Consider the following 24,704-nt stretch of genomic DNA (forward strand, 5'->3'; position numbering starts at 1 on the left):
AGTGAAACTGGAAAAACCAGGGTTCCTGCTGCGTGTCATGTACCAGACCCAATGAGCAGAGAGAAAGATTGAATCTTTATGGGCGCTTTATTCAGACGGTCAGAGATCTGAGAAGACAGGAGGTTTGTGCCCTAACAGACTGTTGTAAATTGCATTTTAAACTGACCCTTTTTAGAAGGAGAAGAAAAGTATAGGTAAGGGGTTTGGAATTTGGGGAAAAAGTTAATCAGAGAAAAGCTGCAGTGTTCCCTTCACTTGTGCCCTGGGCGGTGGCCATTGTCTGTGTCCTGGGCGGTGGTCTCACCCTGGAGCACAATGGCTCAGACACCATCTTGATTGCTTGCAGTCCTTCTGGGGCACAGAGGTGGGAGTGCTTCTAGTTAACTGAAATCAAGGTGGGTTATACCTCTAGTTCCTGAAACAATAGCTTTTTACATACATTGGTTACTTAGCTTATTAGCTATTACCTGGAACTAAAAATGTCCCATCATTTGAGTCCCTCATCACTCGTCGGCAGCCGTCCGTCTCGAGAGACGATGGTGTAGCTTCTTAAGAGTATCTGCACCGCCAAGAATGGTTATGCAGTCCGACTCGGGAGTGACACGGTATCTGTCTCCTCCCGTGTTAAATCGACATCTTGCGATGACGCTGGAGTGTCCTCTCCAGTGAAGCTGAAGCTACAGAGCCTGGGCAGGGTGATATGGAGGGTCTGCTGTTGCCCATGCAGCAGACCCCCCCTTTCTTCGCAGCTGAAGGGTCCAAGGGAAAGACGGAGTCAATACAGCTTGGCTTCAGGTGCGCCGCAGGAGTTACCAGTATTGACTACAACGTCAAACCGCCTTAGGGACTCCAGCTCCGGATTTTCTGTCGGGGTTTACTCCCTTAGCCTTTCCCCTGAAGAGGTATGCCGCAAGGCAGCGGAGGTTTTTTGGAGTCAGAGTTTTCCTTCTCTGATGTGCCCTGACTGGAAGATCGAACCAGCGACACTTAGCTCGCAGGCCGACGCTCAATCCACTGAGCCAAACCAGCCAGGGTATCCCTCATCACTAGTACTGTATATATTCAGTTCTGTAGCCACCAGTAAATTTCCCCTAGAAGGTTTAATATTCCTGCCTTGCTTTTCTTATAAAACCATAATAGCTACGACTGCTTTATCCTCCCCCCAATACAGCTATTAATAACTGTGATTACAACAATCTAAGTTTTTGCATTTATTTTGATAGAAATGAAATATTCTTATTATCCTTTGTGGTGAAGGAATTGTTCTTCTTAACATTTAGTGTTTCTTTCAGAAACATTTATGAATATATTTTCAGAATTACATCTTTCAGGAAAAATGAAAATGATATTCTTCTTCCCATGCATTAATATTTTTAGTGCCTGAATGTCTCTGTTTCTTTTACAGAAGATTAAAGCATTTTTTCCATCTGCCTTTGAAAATGATTTGAGTCTTAATTAAAGTTGATTGCACCTGTGCATATATTCAACTATCCCCACACCTCCTACCTACTAGTGGAAAAGCTTGTCTTTCCTTCAAAAATTAAAAGAGAAAACTATGACCTTTTAAAAACCTCATAGGCATAGAAAACAGACAATAGTAAGAAGTATGATGCTTTGGTTATCTTAGAAGAATGACATATTATCTTTTAATTATTATTTAAAAATTGGTTATCTTCTTTAAACTGATGGTTTCCTTATCATTTATAAGGCAGCCTTGCTAAAGAAACCAAGTGAAAAGAATCAAAATCCAACAACAGATTTTCACCTATCTACTCGCTGGTTGCTCATGTGTGTTCTTATCTGTGGTAGTTTGATCTTTCCTTATTTATGGAGATGGGGGATAATCATAGCACAAAGAAGTAAGTAAGTGATGGAGGTCATCTCAAAATTTGGTGTGATCAAACATTTTTCTGCTCCAACATTAAATTTTTTTCAAGGAATTCTAATAAATAAAAAATAGATTAGCTCCTTTTTTATTTTACTCATTTTCCTTTCTCTTGAGTAAGAAGATATAGTTAAACTGCTTTCTGCTAAAATGGAAAAGAAAGAAAAAAGACATGAAAATAAAGGAGTCAGAAAGTCTACAAAGAAAATAATGAAAAGTATGTTAAATGTTGTTTAAAAATGTTTCATTAAGTATAGAACAGTGGATCTGAACCCTGACTTTATTTTTAAAACTCGAGGGCTTTGTAAAGTCACCAACCTCAAAGCCCAACCCTCAATCATCTAATTTAATTGTGGCCCATGCATGGGTACTATTCAAAGACTCCCCAATTTTTCTAGTAAATATTTAGGATTGAGACGCTCTAGTGCAAAACATATTTTGGTATTTATCAGTAAAATCTAAATCTTGACGATCCTTGAGCCCAGATGCTTCATTTAAAGGTAATCAAATGAAGGCGCAGAAGGGAAAAGATTTGCTCAAGACCTCCGAGCTAATTAGGCACCAAGTCTGAACTGGCACCCAGGGTCTCACTACCCCTGAGTTATCCCCGTTTACACGGCACAGTGCTGTGGTGGGGACTTCCCACATGACAGCGTTCAGAGGTATGCACCCTCAGCACTTGGTTGCTAAATGGTTGCTATGAATCCATGCACTGCATTATTAGCACAGTTTTATATCCAACAACATCTAAGCCATTTCTATAAAAATGTGGCAATATGCCATCCAACAGGAACTTCGATTTTGATCCCAAATGTCTAATAGTAATTTCCTATGCACATTAACTCAGTCTTTAGGATATGGAAAAGTCTCCGACATTATAAAATCTTCTCAATTTATGAAATGTCTAGTAACAGAATATTGCTTTGATCTTTTAGTCATTCTTTTTCTCTCCTGTTGTTCAAAGGATTATCCTGACATCACGACTTTAAAAAATAGAAGAAAACAGAAACGTTGTAGAAGCATTGATAGAATTCCACAGTTTTCTCCTATAGAAGAAAAAGTTCACTTGAATTTCTTGTGTCTGATAGATAATTGGTTACTTTCTCCCAGTGGCCTTAGTAAGCAGTGATTTGACTCATAAAGCCAAATCCTCTTGAATATCTCACAAAAGGGCAATTCAAATTATAGTCATGCTTTTTTTTTTTTTAAATTCTCTTTATACCATTGTTTCTTCTCCTTGAACTTGGCATCTTTTCTTCATTGTTTTGGCTGTGTGATTGTTCATGCTACTGGCTGCACCTAAGGATATTTTGTATGTAAAACGACCCCTCTTCTGTCCTATGGTATCAATAATTAGTTTGAAAATCTTAAACCTGCCCTGACTGGTGTGGCTCAGTGACTTGAGCACCAGCCTGCGAACCAAAGTGTCACTGGTTCAATTCCCAGTCAGGGCACAAGCTTGGGTTGCAGGCCAGGTCCCCAGTTGGGGGTGTGCAAGAGGCAACCACACATTGATGTTTCTCTCCCTCTCTTTCTCTCCTTCCCATTCCCCATCTCTAAAAATAAATAAATAAAATATTTTTAAAACACAGACCAAGGTTGTAGTTTTAGGAATATCAGGCTTCTGGGTTTGGACATTTTGACCAAATATTATTTCTGTAATGTATTTAGGTGCACATGAATCTTGTTTCACTTTAAACTGAGGAAAGAAAATATATGATTCTAAGATTTGGCCTCTCCATACATACACACATGTGTGCACATGCACACATGTGCATACACACATACACACATGCACATGCACACATACACTTTCGGACACAGAAGGCATCTTAAAGATGTTGTGGTTTAAATTCCTTATTAGAAAGATGAGCACAAAGAAACAAAGGAAGTAAGAAAATATGCCCAATGTCACCCAGATAATGGCAGAACAAGTCCAGGTTCAAGTTTCCCCAACAATTAAATCCAGAGATCTTTTTGTTATGCAGGCATTCAACATTACAATGATGTAGACATAAGGAGGAGAAAAAATGTAAAAGTCACCTATGAGTCTCTGTGCCCTCCTTTAAGAATATATATATCTATTTTGGATTGTTGGTTTTATGTTAATATGCTGCCTTATGTCCTACTTAAGAATGACTTTATTGCCAGGTCTTCTGTAACTGTTGGCCTGTAATTTTGAAGTTTGTCAAAAGAAACAGATATTTTTAAACATCTTAAGTCAAAATGTGTGCCTGGCCCAGACTATAAAGATTTTATAAACTTACAACTCTTTATGTCAAGTATTTGAGAATTCTATTTGTTTCTCTCAGAGATTTTTATCAGCACTTTTCTATCAAATATGTGAAGAATTTGATGTAGAGGGAAAAAAAGAAACTTCAGTACTATCAGGTCCTAAATGGGGAAGAAAAGTAAAAGGTAGTAGCCATTGGCATTGTAGAAGCTGAGGAAAGCTGTGGGCATAAATATTTAATGCAGTAAATTATAGGGATACATTTCCATTTTTATGCACTATTTTAAAGTAAAACGATTGTTGAACAATAAGGATATTTTCCATAATCATGTTCTATTTTAAATAAGCAAAGAATTGACTGGGGGTTCAGGGTAGTTGTTTAATTAATTCTCAGTTTAACCTCATCTCTTATTTCACTAAATCTTGACATCAGATTAATACCAGACAATGAGGTTAGTTAAAACGATTACCTCATTGTTAAAATGAAGATAGATTTTGAATTCCAAAAGTGATCTTCATCTGGTCAAAATAGTCATATGTTCATCTGTTTTGGATGCAAACACTAGAAATTGTTTATAAAAAGCTACACTACCGAATACTTTGTATTTCTGCACCTTTGTGTATATGTTGGTACACCTCATGGAAAACGATGTTGAAGAAGTGATAATATTGCAATGTTAAGAGGGTGATACCTGGAGTTCTGTGGATTTCAAGATGGTGCTAATAAGGAGCCCTCATACACCTTCCTCCTGGTCCTTTTTGCACACTTCTCCTGGGAGAATCTTCCTTGAACACTTCCATGTTAAACTGATGGCAGTTTTTAAGGTATTTTTATTACAACTAGAGTTAAGAGAGGAGCATTGCTTGCTGAATTCTTATACTGTATCTGACAATTTAACTAATCTCTCTGTTCTTTGTTTTTCTGTTCACATGCCAATGAAAAAAAAAGTATCCTCATTAGAAAATTAAGGATTTTATATTTAGACTATATTTAACAGGAGAAAAAAAAAGAAATAACATCTGTCAAAATCTGTATTAAGAGACTCCAACTATTATAGCAAAAAACTCCAAAACCTCGGAAGCTTAGTACAACATGACTTACCTCTCTTTCATGTCATAGGCCATGATCCATGTTACAGTCCTATGACAACCAACTAGGGAGTTCAGTGGAGGATGAGAAATTCACCCACTGTTATTAGGAAGTTTCCATCTAGTGACTCTTCCAGCACCTAGGTAGGACCTCAGAAAATCCCAGTCAGCAGGAGAGGCATGCACATGGATGAGAATTTTGTGGGAAGTTGTATGACTAGACCTGGGAGTGGTATGTATCCCTCCCACCCACATTCCCACAGCCAGACCTCGGTTCTCTGACTCCCTCAGACTGCAAGGAATGCTAGGAAGAACAGCTTCACAATCTGCCCAGAGGAAACAAACAGACTGGGTCAGCCTCCGGCTAGTCTCTGCCCACAGCCCTCTTGGCTTCGGCATTACAAGAACACATGAAAATAAAAACGCCAACCTGAGAAAATTGTCTCTTTGCTCTGAAATACTAGAATTTCTTAAAGAAAGTGTTATTGAAATAGGTCAACACTTGAGCTATGCCTAATGATTCCAGGAAGGTTTTTAAAGTAGATATAATTGGACATATCTCTATAATCCTCACACACCTTGGTTTTAAAAAGGAGGAAAATTAAATCATCTGAGCATTTAATTGAGAGTTTTTAAAGGCCAAACATTGTCTTGAAATTCTAGTTATTATTTCATGACTATGAATAAGTGTTATTTCTGGCAACCACAAAAAAAGAAGAAAAAAAAAAACAACTGTTGAAAATAAGTAGTAAGTTTCAGTGACTTATGGCAGGAGGTATATGCTATGCATGGCCAGGAAACCTGTTTCTTTATCAGATCTTTATTATTTGTCATTTGTGTGACCTTGAGAAAGTCATGCAAAAGATCTGAGCTACTTTTACACCTCTACGATTATTAGGAATCTTTGCATATTTTATCCTACTTCAATGTGCCCCATGTATTTTATTACCTTATTAAGTAATGTGCTGCATCTAATTCATTTAAACTGGGCTTTCACCCTATGTGCCTTCTGAACACAAATCTGGACTTTTTTTTCCAATTTTACTTAAAATCATGAAATCTCCAGTCGCTTGAGCTATTGTTCTTTCTCTAAATTTAGAGAAGGCGCCCTTTAGATGTTGTACTTGACATTACTGAACCCAATGAAGGAGATAGAGAAATAATATTAAAAAAAAAATTGTCCCTGCTCCCTGGTCCCCTTTTATTGTGGAGACAGGTAGTCTTGGTCCTATTTTCCCTGGAGACTCAGGAGACGGAATAATAGACATGCAGTAGAGGATCCCATTGCTTGCCTGGACTTGGAGGGAAACTGTGTCAGGTTGTCTGGCTCTGATCAGCTCCAGACACCAGGTTATAAAGGACACAATGACATGCAGTTAGTGTCCAGACACCAAATTTATAGAAGACACCATGACCTGCAATTAGTGCCCAGGCCAGGTGACCAGGTGAGTGAGAGTTCAGGATCTGTATTCTGAAGAAGATGTGACTAAGGAGGAGCAGACTCCCTCACTACGGATTCTAAAGGGTGTTTGCTTAAAAGCAGAAAAATTAGTTCTGAGTTGCTCCAGAAACAGGACTGCCAACAACTAGCAAATGGTGGTTCTTGAAGGGAGGCTGATTTGAGTTCTGCACCAGAGCTTTCTAGCAATTAAAGATGTTCATAGTTGAGCCAAGCTTTCCCATGAGGTGCGAACCCTTCCCACCCTAGAGCTAGCCTCCCAAAGGCAGGCTACCATCTCCACAAAGGCATATACATGTACCTTACTTTTCGTGTTGCAGTTGTGATTTCCAAGCTCCCTTTTGGCTCTAAAATGTGATGACTGAATCCAATACCCATCTGATGATGCAATTTAGTTCAGTGCCTCCTTTAGCAGTTCAAATATATTGTTTTTCTGCCTAATTGATCCTCCTTGATCACCTTTCATTATTTTCATTGTTCAGAAGTTGGAATAGGATGGAGACACTTTTATCCTGCTGATTATGCCAATAAGAGGGGACAGTTCTGGAGAATGTCTTGTGTCCACAGGAAGCTCAAACGCTCATCAGCAACACAAGCTTTGACATCTGTATTACTAGGCACATTTAGAGTTCATATTTCATAACCAAGGGATCCCTATGTGGCAGTGTGAAATTTCAAGAATAGTAACAGTCACAAACCACAGATATAAAAGCCTTTTGTCTAAATTATCTGAACCAGCTAGATGTTCATAGGAACAATTAAATGACATGACAAATTAATCCTTTTAAATATCACCAAAAAAAGAGAAAAAAGAAAATTGAATCTTATGTTTCCCTATGAAAATGGTGGTACTGGTCATATGTGCAAACACTTATTTTCCCGGGGAAATATCTTGTTTTCTGCTCTGCAAGTCAAACAGAAACATGTAGGGGTTAACAAAGAAAATAATATCGGTTCTAGTAACTAATTCATGTTTGTGAATGAGGATTATTATTCATGCCACGGCCCATGTGCTGTGAGATTGGAGAGATGAGAAGAGAGTCTTTGAGTCAGGGCCTAAAACGGGGTTAGATCCAGGACTGCAAGATCATGAGCGAACTTTCCTGGATGAGGCATTCATGAGTTCGTTCATCCTGTCTGTTCTCACTTTGGACTCTACTAGACATTGAGTTTTTAGTTTTAGGACTCTTACATTCTGGGAGGTGGGACCAGATATATAAATCACCAATTACATGACCTTTCCAGCCAGAAAAAGGGAAAAGTGTAGAGAAAGGAGAACACTGTCAGTTTTAACATGTTGAAGTTCCCCAGAGAGCCATACATAAAGATTCATCAGTGCTATATTGTTTTTTGTTTTGTTCTTTTGTCTCTAGAGCTTGGGAGGGATTTTTAGGTTGTGGAGATTTGTAAGACTCCTCACGGCCATATCATTATTGAGAGAGTGAATGTTGATGAGGAAGAACGGATCAAAGATTCTAGGAAAGCTCAGTATCAGGTGTTGGGTCAGACCAGATGATGAAAGCCATCACGCCTCAGGAGCCAAGTAGTTTTAGGTGGCCCAGGGTCCAGGGCAGGAAAGGAGAGCGAGAGGAATGAGTTAAAAGCTAGGGAGACAAATGTAGACATAGAGACAGACAGCATGAAGAGGCAGAAAATGGGAAGACTTTGAGAATGAACTTCAGAGTTAGCAGCATGGTGTGTGATATATTGGAATCCTAGAGAGAATATTTTGGTCATGAAAAGATTGTTTCTGGTCTCTTCTTTATCATAAGAAGTTTAAGAAAATAATATGCAGAACACACAAGCTTAGTGACAAATGTATGCAATAATATATGTATTTTTCACAGCAAGATTTCAACCCAAGATCTGATTTCAATGTGAGAATCAAATTTTAGATGAATAGTCAACATCCAGTCATTCATTGATGAACAGAGGAAGAACACATTCTATGTATTTGGCCCGGTGCTACACGCTGGGGCTGTAACTGTGAAAAAAACTTAAAACTCTACCACAGTGTCTAAGATGGATCTTGTTCAGGAAAGTTTATGTTACTAAAATGGATCTTTTTCTACAGACTTTAAGAAAACATTGAAATAGATGGACATGGATAAATATGTCCTTTTTCCTCTGAGTAGATGTCTTTGAGCTTTCAATATTTTTTATTATATATATATTTCTTAGACCATCCCCTTTTTGAAGATTTTCATATTTATTTTAATTAGAAAAATGCGTAGTGTAGGAAGCTGCACTTGAATATTTGGGAAACCAGATTTATTTTTAAATAAACTGCTTGACAAACTCATTAATGATTTTCTCACAGATTTTTCAGTTCTGCCTTCTACTTAGGAAGCAGATGTTAAGGTATAAGTCTAAGTAGCATGGTTTCTTCAATCCTTTTGTTCCAGTTTTCCTAAATATACCTGCCAAAATTCACCAAAATCTAACCTCTGGGATTTGAAAACAAAGAAGGAAGAAAAGAAAGGGAAAAAAGTACTCCATTTTGTTTCCATAGCTGCTTTGGACTTTAATTTAGTTGTGGTTTAGACCTAGTTAACTTCTGTGGTATATGTATTAGAATAATTGGAACTGAGAACGAAGAAACGATGTTTATTCATTTCCCTTTGTACCTGTGTTCCTCTCCTCTTTTTTTCTTCTTTTTCACAAAACATTCCCTTTAGCGCCTCTTGCAATGCTGGTTTGGTGGAGATGTATTCTTTTAGTCTTCCTTTGTCTGGGAAACTCCTTATTTCACCTTCCAGTTTGAATGAGAGCCTTGCTGGGTAGAGTATTCTTGGTTGTAGGCCTTTGTTTTTCATTGCTTGGAATATTTTTTACCATTCCCTTCTGGCTTGTAGTGTTTCTGCTGAGAAATCAGTCGATAGCCAAAATGACTCATGAACATGGACAACGGGGAGGGATATGATTGCGCGAGAAGGGGTGGGCTGGGTGGGGGGGAGCAATGGGGAAAAAATGGGACAACTGTAATTGAAAAACCAAAAAATAAAATTAAAAAAAAGAAACAATGCTTATGGAACTGCCTAGATATACATCCCCAGCCTTCATATGTAAAATGTAGTCCTAATCTGCAAGAACAGTATTGGACTCAATGTTAACTTTGAGCATTTTTTGTTAGTTTGGTTACTTTCAATTCCAGTGATAGAAAACCATGTGTGTGTGTGTGTGTGTGTGTGTGTGTGTGTGTGTGTGTAGAAAAAGAAGTGGTAAATGTTTAATGGCAACCATGGAAACGGATATAGATGTCAGTAAAAAAGTGAGCACCCCAAGGGTTTGTTTAGAAGCTGGAAGAGAAGGTGAGGTGAAACAGATGGTCCATTAGGCTTTGAGGCTGTGACATTTGGGAACCAGAGTACATTTTCTCTGAAACTGTGAATAAGTAGATTGGAAATCATCTAAGATGTTCTTTTCTGATACCTGTTTTATTTCAGTAGACTTAGGGTACCAAAAAGCAAGTGTTGGTTAAATTCTTTCACTGTAATTGTTATGCTGGAATGCATTACTTTTAAAATATTTTGACTGGTATTTGATTTCAGTGTAACTGGGACTTAGGCTTAGATAAAGGCTCATTTAAAGATCAGGACTCTTTCTAAGGTTGTTGTTATGAGATTACACCCTTGGTTTAAGTCTGAGCTCATAGGAAGACACTCGTGACATGTGTTTACACAGCTGCATAACATCTTGGAGCTGAAAGGCACTCTAACAATGTGGAAGTAAAGGAAGACCAAACAAATGAGAATAAGCAAAGATTATTTATTCAAAGCAGTCAGCCACCAGCACTTACACTTGGCAGAAACTCAAAGGCAGGAAGAAGAGTGGAAAAGCTTTATAGTGGAAAAAAAGGGAAAGCTTCATATATGCCCCAATTGGGGGCTGTTGGCCTGGGGTCGCTGTTGGTCAGGTTAACTAAAAACAGGGCATCTTGTGTGATTAATATGGGGTATGTATTTGACTTTCTCTGGTTGGCCCTACATTGGAGTTTGGGTGAAAAGTCCTGGCTGTTTAGGGTCACCTGCTACACATATTTGGTTTCCTATCTTGGTTGCAGGAGATAGTGGTCTGACTTCCTAAAGTCTGACTTAGAGGAGGTTGGGTTCCTGGGTCGATTACTCTAGATAATGGCTTTGAGTTCTATTTTATATGTAGCTGAAAGTTTCCCAAGTGTATATTCAATCTCTCAGTGATTGTCTAGTTCAAATGCACAAAGATTAAAATAAAGTTATAAAGGACAAATGGCTATAATTTATTTAAGTTATTACTTTTTATGTGTATGGTGCTTTTTAGTTTTCAAAATATCTTAAAATGTAGGTATCATTAGACATTTCTAATCAAAATGGGGAAGTTAGGCAGAGCTGGTATTGTCTCCATTTGGTCGTTAAAGAAAAATGAGACTCCAAGAGAAGAAACCGAGTGTTCAGTGACATGGTACTTTAGCCCATGACCATGGCCAAGGCTGTAAAGCTGGGCTCTTAGATTTCTTACCTAAGGCTAATTGAGATTTTACAGCCTCTCTGGCTCTGCCCCCCAGATTCAGGCAATGGGGGAACATTGCTACCACACAGCTGAAAGTTAATGGGTCTTTGAACCTACACACAAAATACAGATTCTCTGAATCATTTCTTGGTTTTTTTCACTATAGATTTTCTCAAAGATTCCTTATTTGAATTAAACTTTCAACCTAGTGGGTTTTTACAACTTGTTACTGTTAAATAATTAGATTTTAAAAAATATAACTAGCTCTATGCCACTTTTAATGCACTTATAACACTCACTTGATTCTCTCATTCCATTAAGAATGTTGTATTTTCTATGCATATCAGAAAGATGCCGGAGGAGTTGAGAAACCTACTAAATTAATTAATCAATTAAATACCTGTGGAGCAATATGCTAGGGATGCTGGAGGCACCAAATGGAAATAAAACAAAAAATAAAGTACAACTCAGACCCTGCCTTTAAAGAACATGGATCTCTTGATAAGAGCAAATGCATAGACACTTGATATAAGACAATGTCAGGGCAGAGATGATTATACACCCCAGCACTGGGTGGAGTATAGGTGGGGAAGGCTTCAGGGGATACTTAAATTGAGTGACCAGGGTTGTGGAGACTTGGCTTGAACAAAACACATAAAGGTATTCAAAGAAGGAGAGGTAACTACAGAAAACAGCATTGTTTTTGCTAGAGGTGGGATGGATTGGGAAAAGTTACAACCAACTTAGGGATATTTTTTGGATATGCTATTCAGGGGGAAGTGACAAAGTTAGAGAAAAAAGGAAGAGTGAGATGGTAGAGAATCTTTTGAAACTTCTGGAAGGATTTTAGCTGGGGGTACATTATGCATAGATTTACATTTTTGTTTGTTTTTGTTTTTCCAACATTTTTTCTATGCACTTTGTAGAATGGCTATTTCCTGAAATAACACTGTTCTCATGGTAGCAAGAGGGCAGCACTCTTAAAACTATCTTTATCACATGCATTTTAAAACACTGTATGTGCATTACAGAATGGCTATCACATCCAATCCCTGAAATAGCACTTGATCATATTTTCATTTTACACAAATCATGTTGGAACTATCTGGTACTTTGGAGACTCAGGAAGACTAGTTGCAATAATTCAGGGGCAATGATTCGAGCTCAAACCATAGTGGCTGAGGTAGACCTGATACAAAATGGAACAGAAAAGAGAGCAAGCTATTTAGAAATAAAATCTGCAGAATCTGCAGACTGATGGATTTGGGGAGTGGCAGTTAAAGAAAGGGAGTGAGAGCTTCTAGCTGGATGGTTGGCTGGACAGGAAGAACCATTAGTTTAGTAAAAATGGTGTCAGTTTAGTAACTGAAATGTTGAATTTGTGTTTTCCGTGGGAACTCATCCAGCAGGAAGTTGGATAATTTTTTTTTTAGAGTAAAGCTCCAGAGAATGGTCCAGGCTTGTGATAAGAAATTTAGAAATCACTAACAATCAGACAACTGCTCTTGAGTTCTAGAAGATAAAATCACAGAACGATGGAATGAGGAACAGTGGCTAAGCTAGTACTGCGGGGACAACTGTCCTGTGAGGGATGCGTGGAGGAAGAGAACTTACGGATGATGCAGAAACGGAATGAGACATAGGACACAATTCAGAATGATGGGCCAGCGGGCAAGCTAAGTAAACTGAAGATGTAAATAAGAGAGCATCGAGGAGTTGTCAAATGGCTTAACAATGTCTTCTAAGTTTGCCTATTAGAGGCCAAGGAGATAAGAGCAAACACAGTCTTAGCAGAGTGGCTGGAATGAGCTATATCATAGTGGGTAGTGGCTTGGAAAAAGACGAGCCAGTCAGGAGAGTGAGCGTAAAGTGCACTTTAAGAAGTTCCTTTGAAAATAAGCACAGTGAAGAGTTACTAAAGGAGCCTCAAGATTCACCAAGCTTCTTCTTTTCCCAAGAGAAAGTTATTTGCCAGCGAAATTAACCTGTACTCAGAAAAATAAAAAAGGCCTTGGGTGATTTCCATCTGTTATATTTAAATGTTGTAATCCTTAATACACATATAAGTTTCTAAAAATGTATTGAAAGCATTTTAGAAAATTGTTCTTCAGCTTTATAAAGGGATGTGGGAAGGATTTGACTTGTGTTTAACAGTATGTAATTCTGGTTAATACACAGAATCAACAGAGGAGCTAAAAGTGCGAAGCCACAGCACAGAGCCGTTACCAAAGCTGGACAGTAAAGAGAAAGGACACCATGGGGCATCTTCCAGAGAGCCTGTCAAAGCTCAGGAATGGGATGGAACACCAGGGCCACCGGTGGTCACCAGTAGACTGGGAAGATGCTCTGTGAGCCCCACCTTGTTAGCAGGAAACCACAGCTCTGGTAAGAAAGACAACGATCTTCCAGATGGTGATGTCTCATGTGTCTAGAAACTGCTTTTATGCAATTATCCCTTAGAGAACCATAGGCACAGATATCTCTTTCTGCTCAGAATAACAGCATAAGTAGCCCTTCACACAATGAAAGGGAACAATTGGTGGACCCTTCCAGGGACCCCTATTCGCATGGACAATGGAATGGTGCTCCTCGGAGCTGCGCAACACAGCAGCCTTGCCAACTCTTAACATCAGGTACTAAATGTTATCTAAAACATCTAGAGTCCACGCTTACAGTGGTTTTCATTTATAAAGTTTAAGTGATTTAAAGCTGATGCCTCTTTTTCTTCAAAAAGAATTTAGGCAACTAGAAAAAAAATGTAACCGAGAGTAAAATTGAGGATAAAAATGTAACAAACTTGATCTGAAGGCAGTAGAAGGGCATCAGAAGTGGTGAGCTGAAGAGTTCCAGTTGGGAATTGGGCTTGGGACTATGTTTCCAAATCTAAGACAAAAGAGTTAGAAAATTATAAACTAATACACCTTTAAGTTTCACAAGTTGAAATTAAAATCAGCAATGCAATTTGCATTGTTAACAGATAAATGTTATTAATCTTCAATTCTTTAAAAGCTTTGAACTGATTCATCTACATAATGGACTTACAGAGAGCTGTCGATTGAAGTAAACAAAAAATAATCAAGCAGCCTCCTGTAGTTTTCAAGTTTCTATTCCTTAAGAGTGTTAGGACTTTGAAGAAAAGACCAATCCTTTAATGTTATTTTCAACTCTGATACTCATCTTAGAAAGCAATTTACATCAATTTAGCCTGTGGTCTCCCTGACGGTCATGCACAAGTTAAAATTGAAACAGGATGAATAATCCCTATATTTGGGAAGGGATATTTCTAGAACAGTACTCAAGCAAAAGCATAGCAATAGCTTCCCCAGACATAAAATGTAACTTAAAGCTTTGGTGATGCAGCTATATCAGGTATCACATACATAACCAACTTAACAACATGAGTGCCAACCTGGGGGAAGGAATATTGAGTGACTTTAGCAGAAATTCAAAGAATATTTTTGATAGTAAAGTACAAATAGCAACATATACGTGTATGATGGAAAGATGTTTGTGCATTTTCTTAAAAAGAAAAGGAAACATAGGGAACAGATACTATTCTGTAGGAAAAAAAAGATGCTCCCCCAAAAGGTCAACATCACTATTCAGTTAGGATTCGTGATTAGTTTTAGGTTTATTATTAGAATTTTTAAAATTATCTAAATTTGTGCCAGTTCTAACCACAAAAAAACATGCACAATATCTGCTACTGTGACCCAAGATATATTTTATGAAAATTAAAGCATTGCCTGAGTGTTTATTATGTAACCACCACTGTTCTAGGATCAGAATAGACAATGATAAATAAGATATCTCACATTTAGGTGCTCAAAGTCAAGTACAAGACAGATGGAGGGATCATTGCAACATAATGTACAGTATTATATTCACATAATATGCAAAACAGAAGAGAAGAAATTACTTTTCTTGGGAGGTATGATTCTGGAAGGGACAATCAGGGGCTTTTGCTAGATTAAATAATAATTGATTAAGGATGTGACATTTGAACTAGAGCTTGAAAAGTCAAGAGCTGCTTGCAAGATGACAGAACAAAGTCTGCCTTCTGGATGAAACCAAAGTGTTATGTGTGGAACTCGGTGCATTTGATGTGAAGGGTGGGCGAAGGTTGACTGAAGAAACTGCAAAGTAGTTGGGACCAGATAGTAAAAATCCTGAAGAGCCTTGTATTTTAGTACCAATTAGCAGTGGCTTAGGTGATAATGACCTTTGTTGACTTACATAGAACGGAAGGTAGAGGTAGGGAGCTTCAGATGCTTTGTCACTATTCAGTGAGTCATTGAAGACCTGGGAACTTTATATCCTTCTAAATCCTGTCCTGCTACCCCCCTTTTTTCCCCATGATAACAAGCTGGCTATGACAGTTATGAGCATCATGCCCCTGTAGACTCTCCCTTTCATTTAGTTGCTCAGAGCTTGGAAACATGTTCTCTGGACCAATCACGGTGTGAAAGGAAATGGTATTTCCATGGGCTTCTAGAAGGCCCTTCTTTCCTTTAAATGAATGGACCTCTGCCTGATACCTAGAAATGAAATCAAAAGTCTTTTTTTGCAGGGAAAAGGGTGGAGGTATGATATTGCAGAAGCAACGGACAGTGTCTGCCACATCATGTTTTGATTTTGAACATTATGTGGTGGATATTTTGTAGTCATTTACATATTTTTTTTAACATAGGTATAATGTGATTCAGTTTTCACGATGCAAGATCCAGGAGGACCCCACAGTTGCAAGCAGGAGTGAAGTGGGGGCTGGGGGAGGGGCATATGCTGAGACAGAGATGGTCAATTTGCGACGTGGAGCAGGGTTTGGGTGGGAAAGCCAGAACTCAAGTTGTAACTATGTTAAGTGGGATGTGCTCTGGGGCATCTATTTGAGAAGATAGCAGACAGTTGGAGTTCCAGGTCTTCAGATGAAGAGATTTGGTGGAAGTAGAGATCGAGACTAGAGACCATGCAGTGCTTAAAACTATAAGACTAGATGATTCTAAACTAGGACAACAGGAAACAGAGGAAAAGGGCAGTGAGATTCGACCTTGGAGAATCCCAACGTTTCTAAGTGTGGGCAAAGGACGAAGAAACTGGGAAATAAATGGATATGAGACAAGGAGATGGTCCACAGTTCACTTTTACTGAACATTCAGTAAGTTGCATAAAAGCGGGTTATGTATCTGTGACAGTGTGACATGAGTCTTCCAAGAAATTCAAAGTGTAAACGGAATTTATAGCAAACTTTGACTTTCTTCCACGGAAAACTCCTGACGTGTCTCTTTGGCTTTATGGCATTGAAATCTGTTTTCCTGAGTCTTTCGGCTGTTTGTCCAGTAGTGAACTGTCTGCTGACCACGAGGGAAGACATAAGTGCCTGTAGACCCTCACATTCTCCCCCTTAGATTAGGGAGGTGGTTACCAAAGGTGGCAGAAGGAAAGGTGTTTGCCACATTTTTGATAAAGACATTCCTGTATCCACACTAAAAGAAATGTGAAAGGCAGGGGCAATGAGTAGTCACTTACAATGTCAGTGCCAGTTCGAGTTTCTTATCTGAAAGAACTATCGATGTGACCATTACAATTACCTGAACTTTGGGGAGTCAGCGCTTCCCAAATATAGCACTGCACTCCTACCTAGTGAGTCTACCCTTGTACCGCTTTTGAAGGTAAAAAAAAAAAAAAAGTTGGCTGTTGTTTCTCTGAAAGGAAAGAACCTAATATGTGCCAATAACTATTCTAAAAATGCCATACTTCCACTAGCAAAATGTCTGAAATAGACTATCTGAAGTTCGCTCACCTTTGATGTTTTAAACAAATGAGAGAGCCTTTGTCCAGAGTGGACAAATAACTACATGAAGAAAGTGTTTTAGACTTGCTCTTTTGGAACATAAGAGAATGAGTCAGTATTTACTCTTTCTTCTTCTTCTCTTCATACTTCCTATGCATTATTGTCTCCTTGTTCCTGGGCCACTACTACTAATCTCCTAACAGAATATACTAGAGCTGCAAAGGATAACCCTCCTCCAAAAACAACAGAGGTAGTCAGCTCCGCAGCTAACAGTGGGGTAAAGGGGGTTCTTATATATAAATCCCACCCCCTCTGTATGTCAACTTCATCTCTGGTGCTCGCATTCTCTCTCCCTCTCTCTCTCTCACTCACTCACACACACACATGTGCACTTTACAAGAAGTGGTTTAGCCACTTAAAAAAGTTGTTCTTAACAGCTCTTTTGAGGAATAGGGGAATTGCTGAAGTAAAACAAATGAATATGTCAGATCTCAATTCTAATTAACATTGTCACTGGTTGCTGTGATCCTTTATTAGAGTCACAGTTGTTTAGCAAATCAGGGATTCCCTGGAGGGTGATTATTGAAGGCAGTGGAGGACTGGGACCCAAGTGCTCAAGAAAAGAACAGGGAGAAGTGGAAATTATATAACTAAGTATGGTGTTGACAAAAATTTAGAATCCAATCACTGAGTCAATCAGCAAGTAGTTTCCAAGCAGCTTGTATCCAGCTCTGTAATAGTTTTGGGGAGATAAACACTCTCACTCACACACATATACACACCACAAGTACACACACCATAGGTTATATATGCTTCTCTGCTTCCTAGGCTTCATTATGAAACAAAACTCTTGAATAAAAATTAGTCAGATTATCATTAAATGTATTATTTTTATTGTTATACACTGTGCTATCTCTACCATTTATTATAGATTTAATATCATGCAAATGAGTATGGGCTTGAAAAAAGGTGGAGGATTTGATAGGAGACATTTAGTCTTAAATGAAGATTATTTTCAGGTCTTTTAAAACTATTATTATTGAGTAGACATACATCGAGAGGACTTTCCATACAGGATGAAAAAGGGGAACAAAAGCTGAGCTCACTCCCCTGGTTTTGTCCTGCCCACCCAGCCTGACTGAAGAGCATTTTGGGAAGTAAACTCAAGACCATGGCTTCATCCCATATGAGACAATCTCAAAAAGATCTCAGTTTCTGGGTGCACAACCTTGTGTGTATCTGCCATGGTGAGCAGGGTCACCGTGGGATGATAACGGAGGTGCCTTCAAGACAGGCAGGGAATGGGAGCGAGTGCATTAGGACCTGTGCCCGTTTCAGAGCAGGTTCATTGTGCTTGCACATTCCATACATAGGAATGTCCTTTGTGTTCACAAGGCAAATGATTTTCCCCTTTTCCTGGAAACCTGAAGGCCTAAGTGATATATTTTCACATTTTTTTAGAGGCATGGGTGTGGAGAAATATTTCTCCACTGTAAGAAAAATCTATAGGAAACTGACAAATGTCAGGACTGAGGGATGGAAGTGCAGGTGACCTGGAAAGCAGAGGACATCTCTAGGGGACAGAAGCTGCTCAGCGCCAGCTGATGCTCACCATGAGAAATGCTCAGAATTCCCAGATTTAATTTCTATTATGTGAAATCTCTTAATTTTTAAATATAGCTCATTAAAAAAAATTGAATTGAATAATTTGCTTCCTCTGGCCATATAAGACTGAAAGGCTGTCAATTTACACTTTCTGGTTTGTAAAATCAAGTGATGACCAGGGGAGGCATGAATCTGATCCTAAATAACAGAGCCGTTGGCTTATAGCAGAATCAGCAGGGGCCAGTAAACATCTTGCCCATCCTGCTTTTGCTTTTCAGAAACTGCAGCTCCTTGAGAAGGTGATGCTAAGAGTAAGGGCGGGGATTAGAGAGATGCCCGTAGCCTTTGATAGTCAAGAGGCAAGGGGACATTTCTTAACTCTGAAAGAGGATCAAAGGTCTGGCACTCCATAATTAGTAGCAAAGACCTCCATGGGAGATACATTTGCAGATGCTGGCAAAACGGTCTGGCCTCCAATTGGAAGGAAGGACAGGTGGAGCAGAATTTGCACACATCTTCCAGTGAAACTGGAGTTTTTGTTTTATAGTTCCAACCTCCAAAATTTGGAATTCTGTACACCAAGGGACCCTATGCTCACCCATGTGGGATGAGAACTAGAAGGGCCATCTTCTATGTTCTGTTCTCTGAAGTTCTGGGCCTTTTCATGACACACATCAGAAAAGCATTTCCACTTCCTTTCATGAGTCAGCCCTTCTTATCCAAGAGGAGTCGTGTGCTCACAAGTTCAGAGAGGTGAACAACAGATATGTGTTGAATTTCATTTTAAAAACACAAAGAAATATGCCATTTCTTGCACATCACATTAGTAAATTTTATACTAATGATAAATGCAAACATCAAGCATAATACATAGAGTTGTTGAGTACAGAGGTTTGGGTATCCCACACATATGTATTTAAATCTGAATCCTGATTTCTTTTATTAGTGATGACATTGGGCATGTCCTTTAGTCCCTCTGAACTTCATCTATGAAAGATGGAGGATGATTGTACCTAACTCATAAAAAAGTGAGAATTAAGTGAGCTAACATAGGAACACACTTAGGATGGTGTATGATAAACAATACAGTATTAAATAAACACTAGTCCTCATTATGATTCTGGATACATTTGCAGATACCTTTGCAGTGGAGCTGAAAGAATCACTGGTTTGGAGTAATACAGACACTTTTGCTCTAAGTAGTGGCATTCAAGCTGGGCCTTAAGTGGAGCAGAATTGATACAGAAAAGATCATAAGAGAATTGCAGCAAAAAAACTTCATGGTGTGTTTTTCTGGTGATGATCACAGACCTGCTTCTACGTGGAACTTAGCACACCCATATCCCAAACTATGGTTCTTAAAACATTTGCATCTCCCATTCTGGTCATGTCTTTGAAGATTGGGAAATCAGAGATGTGAGGGTGTTAGCAAAGGCCTAAGAGGGGCAACCTGGGAAGGAGATCTAGCAGAATGGGAACTACTTAACAGAAGCCACTGAAAACTGAAATTCAGGAGTGGGAACTGCAATGGAGTCCAAGAGCGTAGACTTTGAAAACCGAATTTTTGTCAGATGGTTTATAAAAATGATGCATTCTTCTTGAAAATTCTGAAGCGTATTGTACTTTATTAGGTGATGCTGGGATGACTAGCAAACTTTGCTGAATAACCTTCTGGAGGCCATAACTCAAAATTTATGAGTGAGCCCTTCAGATCCAAGAAGAGTCCCATGTGCACAGGTTTAGAGGAATGGAAAGCAGGAAAGCAGCGTAAAATCGGGCAGCGGGGCTGGGAATTGTGAAACAGTGTTCACGACAATAATTCTGGCAAGCCGTAATATTTCTATGTAACTTTTTAGTGCAAGTGAACCATGCCTTACGATAATGTTAATAGATTAATACAGTGATCCCTCACTTACCGCAGGTATTACGTTCTAGACTACCCCCCCTCACGATAGGTGAAAATCCGCGAAGTAGGAACCTTACATTTATTTTAGTATTTACTGTACACTACTGCAAAAATCCTGTGATAAATAATTAAATATAATATTTTTAAAAATCCCACGATACAGTGAGGCCGTGATAAGTGAACCATGATATGGAGAGGGACTCCTGTACTTTGATAGTTGTGACATGAAGCTATATAACACCGCTGTGCCCCAGTTCCTCTATCTTAACAGAAAAGATAAAGGAAACCTCAGTGTGTAGGTCATTATGAGGATTTAATTTAAAAATGCATAGTAACACTTAGTACAAAGCTGATTTATAACAAAGTATATTCTGTTCCCATTTAATTTTACTGCAAATGTCTCTGATTTTTTTTCTAGGACCAAAGCGAATGTTTCCTTCATAAGTTCAGTTCATTGTAAACATGATATAAGGTTTTCTCAGCTACACATAGTATTTGTGCAACAAAGATTTTAGACCAGTGTGACAGCCAGTTTTGGAACTCCCTTTAGTCTGCATTTATGAAATTTGAAGAAATAATAAGGTGCAGGTTTTAAGACTTGGTTGCTGCATTATACACAGTTATCAAAAATTAATCTTAATTTCTCACAGTGTCCGTGTTCTGCTTGGAATTTAAAGTCATGTTGGCAGGAATCATAAGAAAGTGTTGATATCTGCAAATATACACATTTTCTTTAATAATTATCCCAGTTGACATTCATTCATTGATTGATTCAGTCATTCATTCCCTTTTGTGTTTATTTTCTAACAAAAATTTATACAGAATCTACTCTGTTCTGTGCAGGGGCTAGTGTTTGGGTGCAGGGAGTACAGGGTAAACCATGTAGAATAGACTGTACTCCCAGAGCTCATAGTCTAGCAGTGAAGACAGAATATGAAACAACAGATTACCATAAATGTTATGATGGAAAAAGGTTGGGTGCAATCGCATGATATATTGTCTGGCAAAAAGGGAGGGAATTCAACAGGCTTCCCGGAGAAAGTAATAGTAATTTTGACACTAGCATGACGAATATGAGACAGGCACGTAAGAGGGGGACAGTGTTCCCTACAGCTCACTCACTGGTGTATAGATGAAAAAGATTTGCTTCTACAACCTGGTGAGTTTTAAACGTTTTGCTGTGGCTACATAATTCCCAAATATCTCTCTGCTCTTTCTTCCATTTCTTCACACTGCCTGGCTTCTGTGGATGCTATGGTTGCAGTAACGATCCCAGTTACTCCCCTCTGCCTGCATTCTCACCTTCTGCAATGCGCTTTCACGGCTCCTTACCGAGAAGTAAGGTCTATTTCCTACCCCTTGCACCTGGCCTGGCCTTGGGTCTTCCGCGGACCAATAGGATGAGAGAGAGGTGAACGTGTGTCACTTCTGCGCATCAGGAGGCGGTGAATGCTTCCACTTGGTCTTCTCTAGCCCTTCCACCACCATGTAAACAAGCTTGAGGCAGCCTGTTGAAGAATGACATGCATCTGGAACAAAGCCAAGAGTCCCCAGTCTTCATCTTGCCACCCCCCAACCACATGAGAGAACACAGTACAGATTACCAGAAACACTGACTTGACCCACAGCTGACCACAGATGCATGAGTGAGTCCAACCAAGACTAGAAGAACCACCCAAATGACCCATGAACAAAACTAGATGAGTGTCGTTTCAAGGCGTTGAGTTTGGGTATAGTGTAAAATAATTAACTGATATGCATACCATGGTGTTTTGGAATTTTGCTGGTTTTTTTCTCCAGTGAAAATGCTTTATTATTATTATCATATGAGTAAAGCGGGCTCACTGAAAAACAAAAAGTGGAAGTAAAAATTTGTTCTCCCATCTTGACTTCACTATCACACCTTCCAAAGCATCGTTTTCAGCTGCCGGAGTTCCAGCGCTGAGGGCCTGTGCAGTGATGGAGACGGAGTTCTCTTATTATATTCATTTTTATTAAGCAACAGGAACAATAAACCAGCCTGGCAGAATTCAGGATCCCACCGTAATTTGGGCTTCACTGTAGGAGGTTCACTGACTCCCTGCTTACTCCACATTAGCCATAGGACTCAGCCTGGACTCAGCGGCCATGACCCTGCAGGCTGTCACTCAGTGCAGTGGGCTCAGGCCCCAGCGACAGACCGTTCTCCACAGCTGCCTTCCTTCCCAGTTATAATGGGATGCTTGGTTATTTCCTCGGGGAACTTGGGCCACACAGCCCGTTGCTAGGTTCTGCTCACTATTTTCACACTCCAGAGTTTAACTCTCCCTTTCTGAATTCTAGGAGTAAACACATGGCAGAATTCTCATCTGGAGAGTCTTTGGGGGTCATGTGAGCCATATCCCCGACAGCCCCATTTTCAGTTCTCTGTGGGAAATCGTGACTTCTGCCTGCTAGGATGTGTCTTCACCAGAGAAATTGTGTTACTTGCATTTCCCCTGATCCTGGTGGTAGGGCTTTGAGAAACAACCAGAAAAAAAGGACTTGAAGTGAGTTAACCATTTTAACTAACCAAAGTGTGTTTTTATAAAGGCTGATTACAAAATAACAGTGGGTAATTAACACTCGCATTCCAACGCAAAAGGCTAGACCACAAAAGCAGAACTTGCAAAGGAAGTGATCAAAATGAATTTTGTTGTCCTAACTGAACTCTGATCTGTTGCCTCAGAAAGTGGCTAGAGGCTGGGAGTCTAGAGACCAGATATTATGGAGAGTTTGAGGCTCTGGAATTGGTTTGTGGGAAGAAAAGAATCACACTGTTTTCTGATCACATCTAAAGTCCACTATGTTCAATTTAACAGTTAAGTATACGAGTTTAAACAAAACAGACCCTAATATAATTACAAAAGCTGCTCCAAGATTATGGCAAATTACACTTAATGTGAATTAGGGAATTTAACTTTTTCACCTTTGTGGATCATCTATGACCCATTTAAAATAATTTCTTATATTTATATACCATGCGCTTTCATTTAAAATGTATTTATAAGCACACTCTCTCTCATTTTGTCTTCATAAAAAAATGATATCTTTGGGCTGGTGTTGTGATCTGATTATTTAGGTGACCAAAATGAAGCTCCTGGGGGATCCTGCAAATTGCCCAGACTCAATGGTAAGTCGTAGATGCATCAAGAAATGAATGTGGGGTTTCTCACCCCTAGTACAGATCTCTTCCCATACTTGGACCAGGTTGGGTTTCCTTATTTCCACCTCCGTGATCACAAATTTATTCATTTATTCATCCATTCATTTATTCACCTTTTTTTTCCAGTATAAAGTTATCAAGCATTGGTTCTATGTTAGTGGGGGAGGCTGCTATTATCACAAAGGTCAAAAATGTAATTTTAATTTGTCCCCAAAGCCCCCAGGGAAAATGACACCTCACTCTTTCTTGAGCATGTTATAGGACATCTTGATGCCACAGGAACTTAAATTGGGGTGAATTAGAGAAATAACAATGAAGGGAGTGGACCAGGAGGGGCATTAAACTGGGAGACCAGTGTGCCTGGGAGAGTCGCTGACGGGAGGACAGAGGGCCAGGGACTGTGGCCCGGGAGGGGGCTGAGAGCCGGACAAGGCGCAGGCTGAGCTGGCAACATCAGTAATGCTGGTCTTACTTAAAAATGACATGGGTTCTGAACTCCTGGGATTTTAAATTCAGGGATCAGATTTACAAAGCCAGTTAATGTATTCCCATCCTAAACCCAGGGAAATGGAATTAGAAAGATAACATGCTGCCCCAAATAACCAGCTTCTTAAACCCAAAGAAGAAATGTTTTCTCCACTCCTTAGCCATGAAATTCCTCTATTCCTATCACTGAGAAAAGGCTTACAACTGAATGTCTGATAGATCTAAAATTTAATTTTCAAGCACCCGAACAACCGTGTTATGTATGTGGTTGTTTTTTTCCCTAAAATATAGTGACGTTATACATGCTTGCTGTTCCTTTGTTCAGTTAGTTACTCATCCAGCAGATGTGTAAGAACATTTGATTGAACAGCTCACTACGAGGGTATGACAGATGGCTTCTGCCCTCGCGGGGCTTATATCTACCTGCCTAGGACGGCACTTGACCTCACCTCTAGAGCGCATTTTTGCCTCTGATTCAGTAAAATGGGATTGGACTTGGTTGTCCAGTAATTTGTAGACTTTTCTCTAAACCATGTATATTCTTATTCCAATAGTTTTTCTAGCAAAATGGTTGTTTA

The 24,704-nt window shown here is 39.2% G+C and overlaps 1 protein-coding gene across 1 annotated transcript in view; it reads left to right on the forward strand.

The window, feature by feature from the left end:
* Nucleotides 1-24,704, forward strand: part of NYAP2 (neuronal tyrosine-phosphorylated phosphoinositide-3-kinase adaptor 2) — a 212,275-nt gene that overhangs the window by 150,946 nt on the left and 36,625 nt on the right. Inside the window, exon 4 of the mRNA XM_090269185.1 lies at nucleotides 13,333-13,539. Within this exon, the coding sequence (XP_090125311.1) occupies nucleotides 13,333-13,539 (207 nt within the window). The remainder of the gene's footprint in view (nucleotides 1-13,332; nucleotides 13,540-24,704) is intronic.

The sequence above is a fragment of the Furipterus horrens genome, unplaced genomic scaffold (assembly GCF_987537825.1).
Source record: "Furipterus horrens unplaced genomic scaffold, mFurHor1.1.pri manual_scaffold_1, whole genome shotgun sequence".
Classification (NCBI taxonomy): domain Eukaryota; kingdom Metazoa; phylum Chordata; class Mammalia; order Chiroptera; family Furipteridae; genus Furipterus; species Furipterus horrens.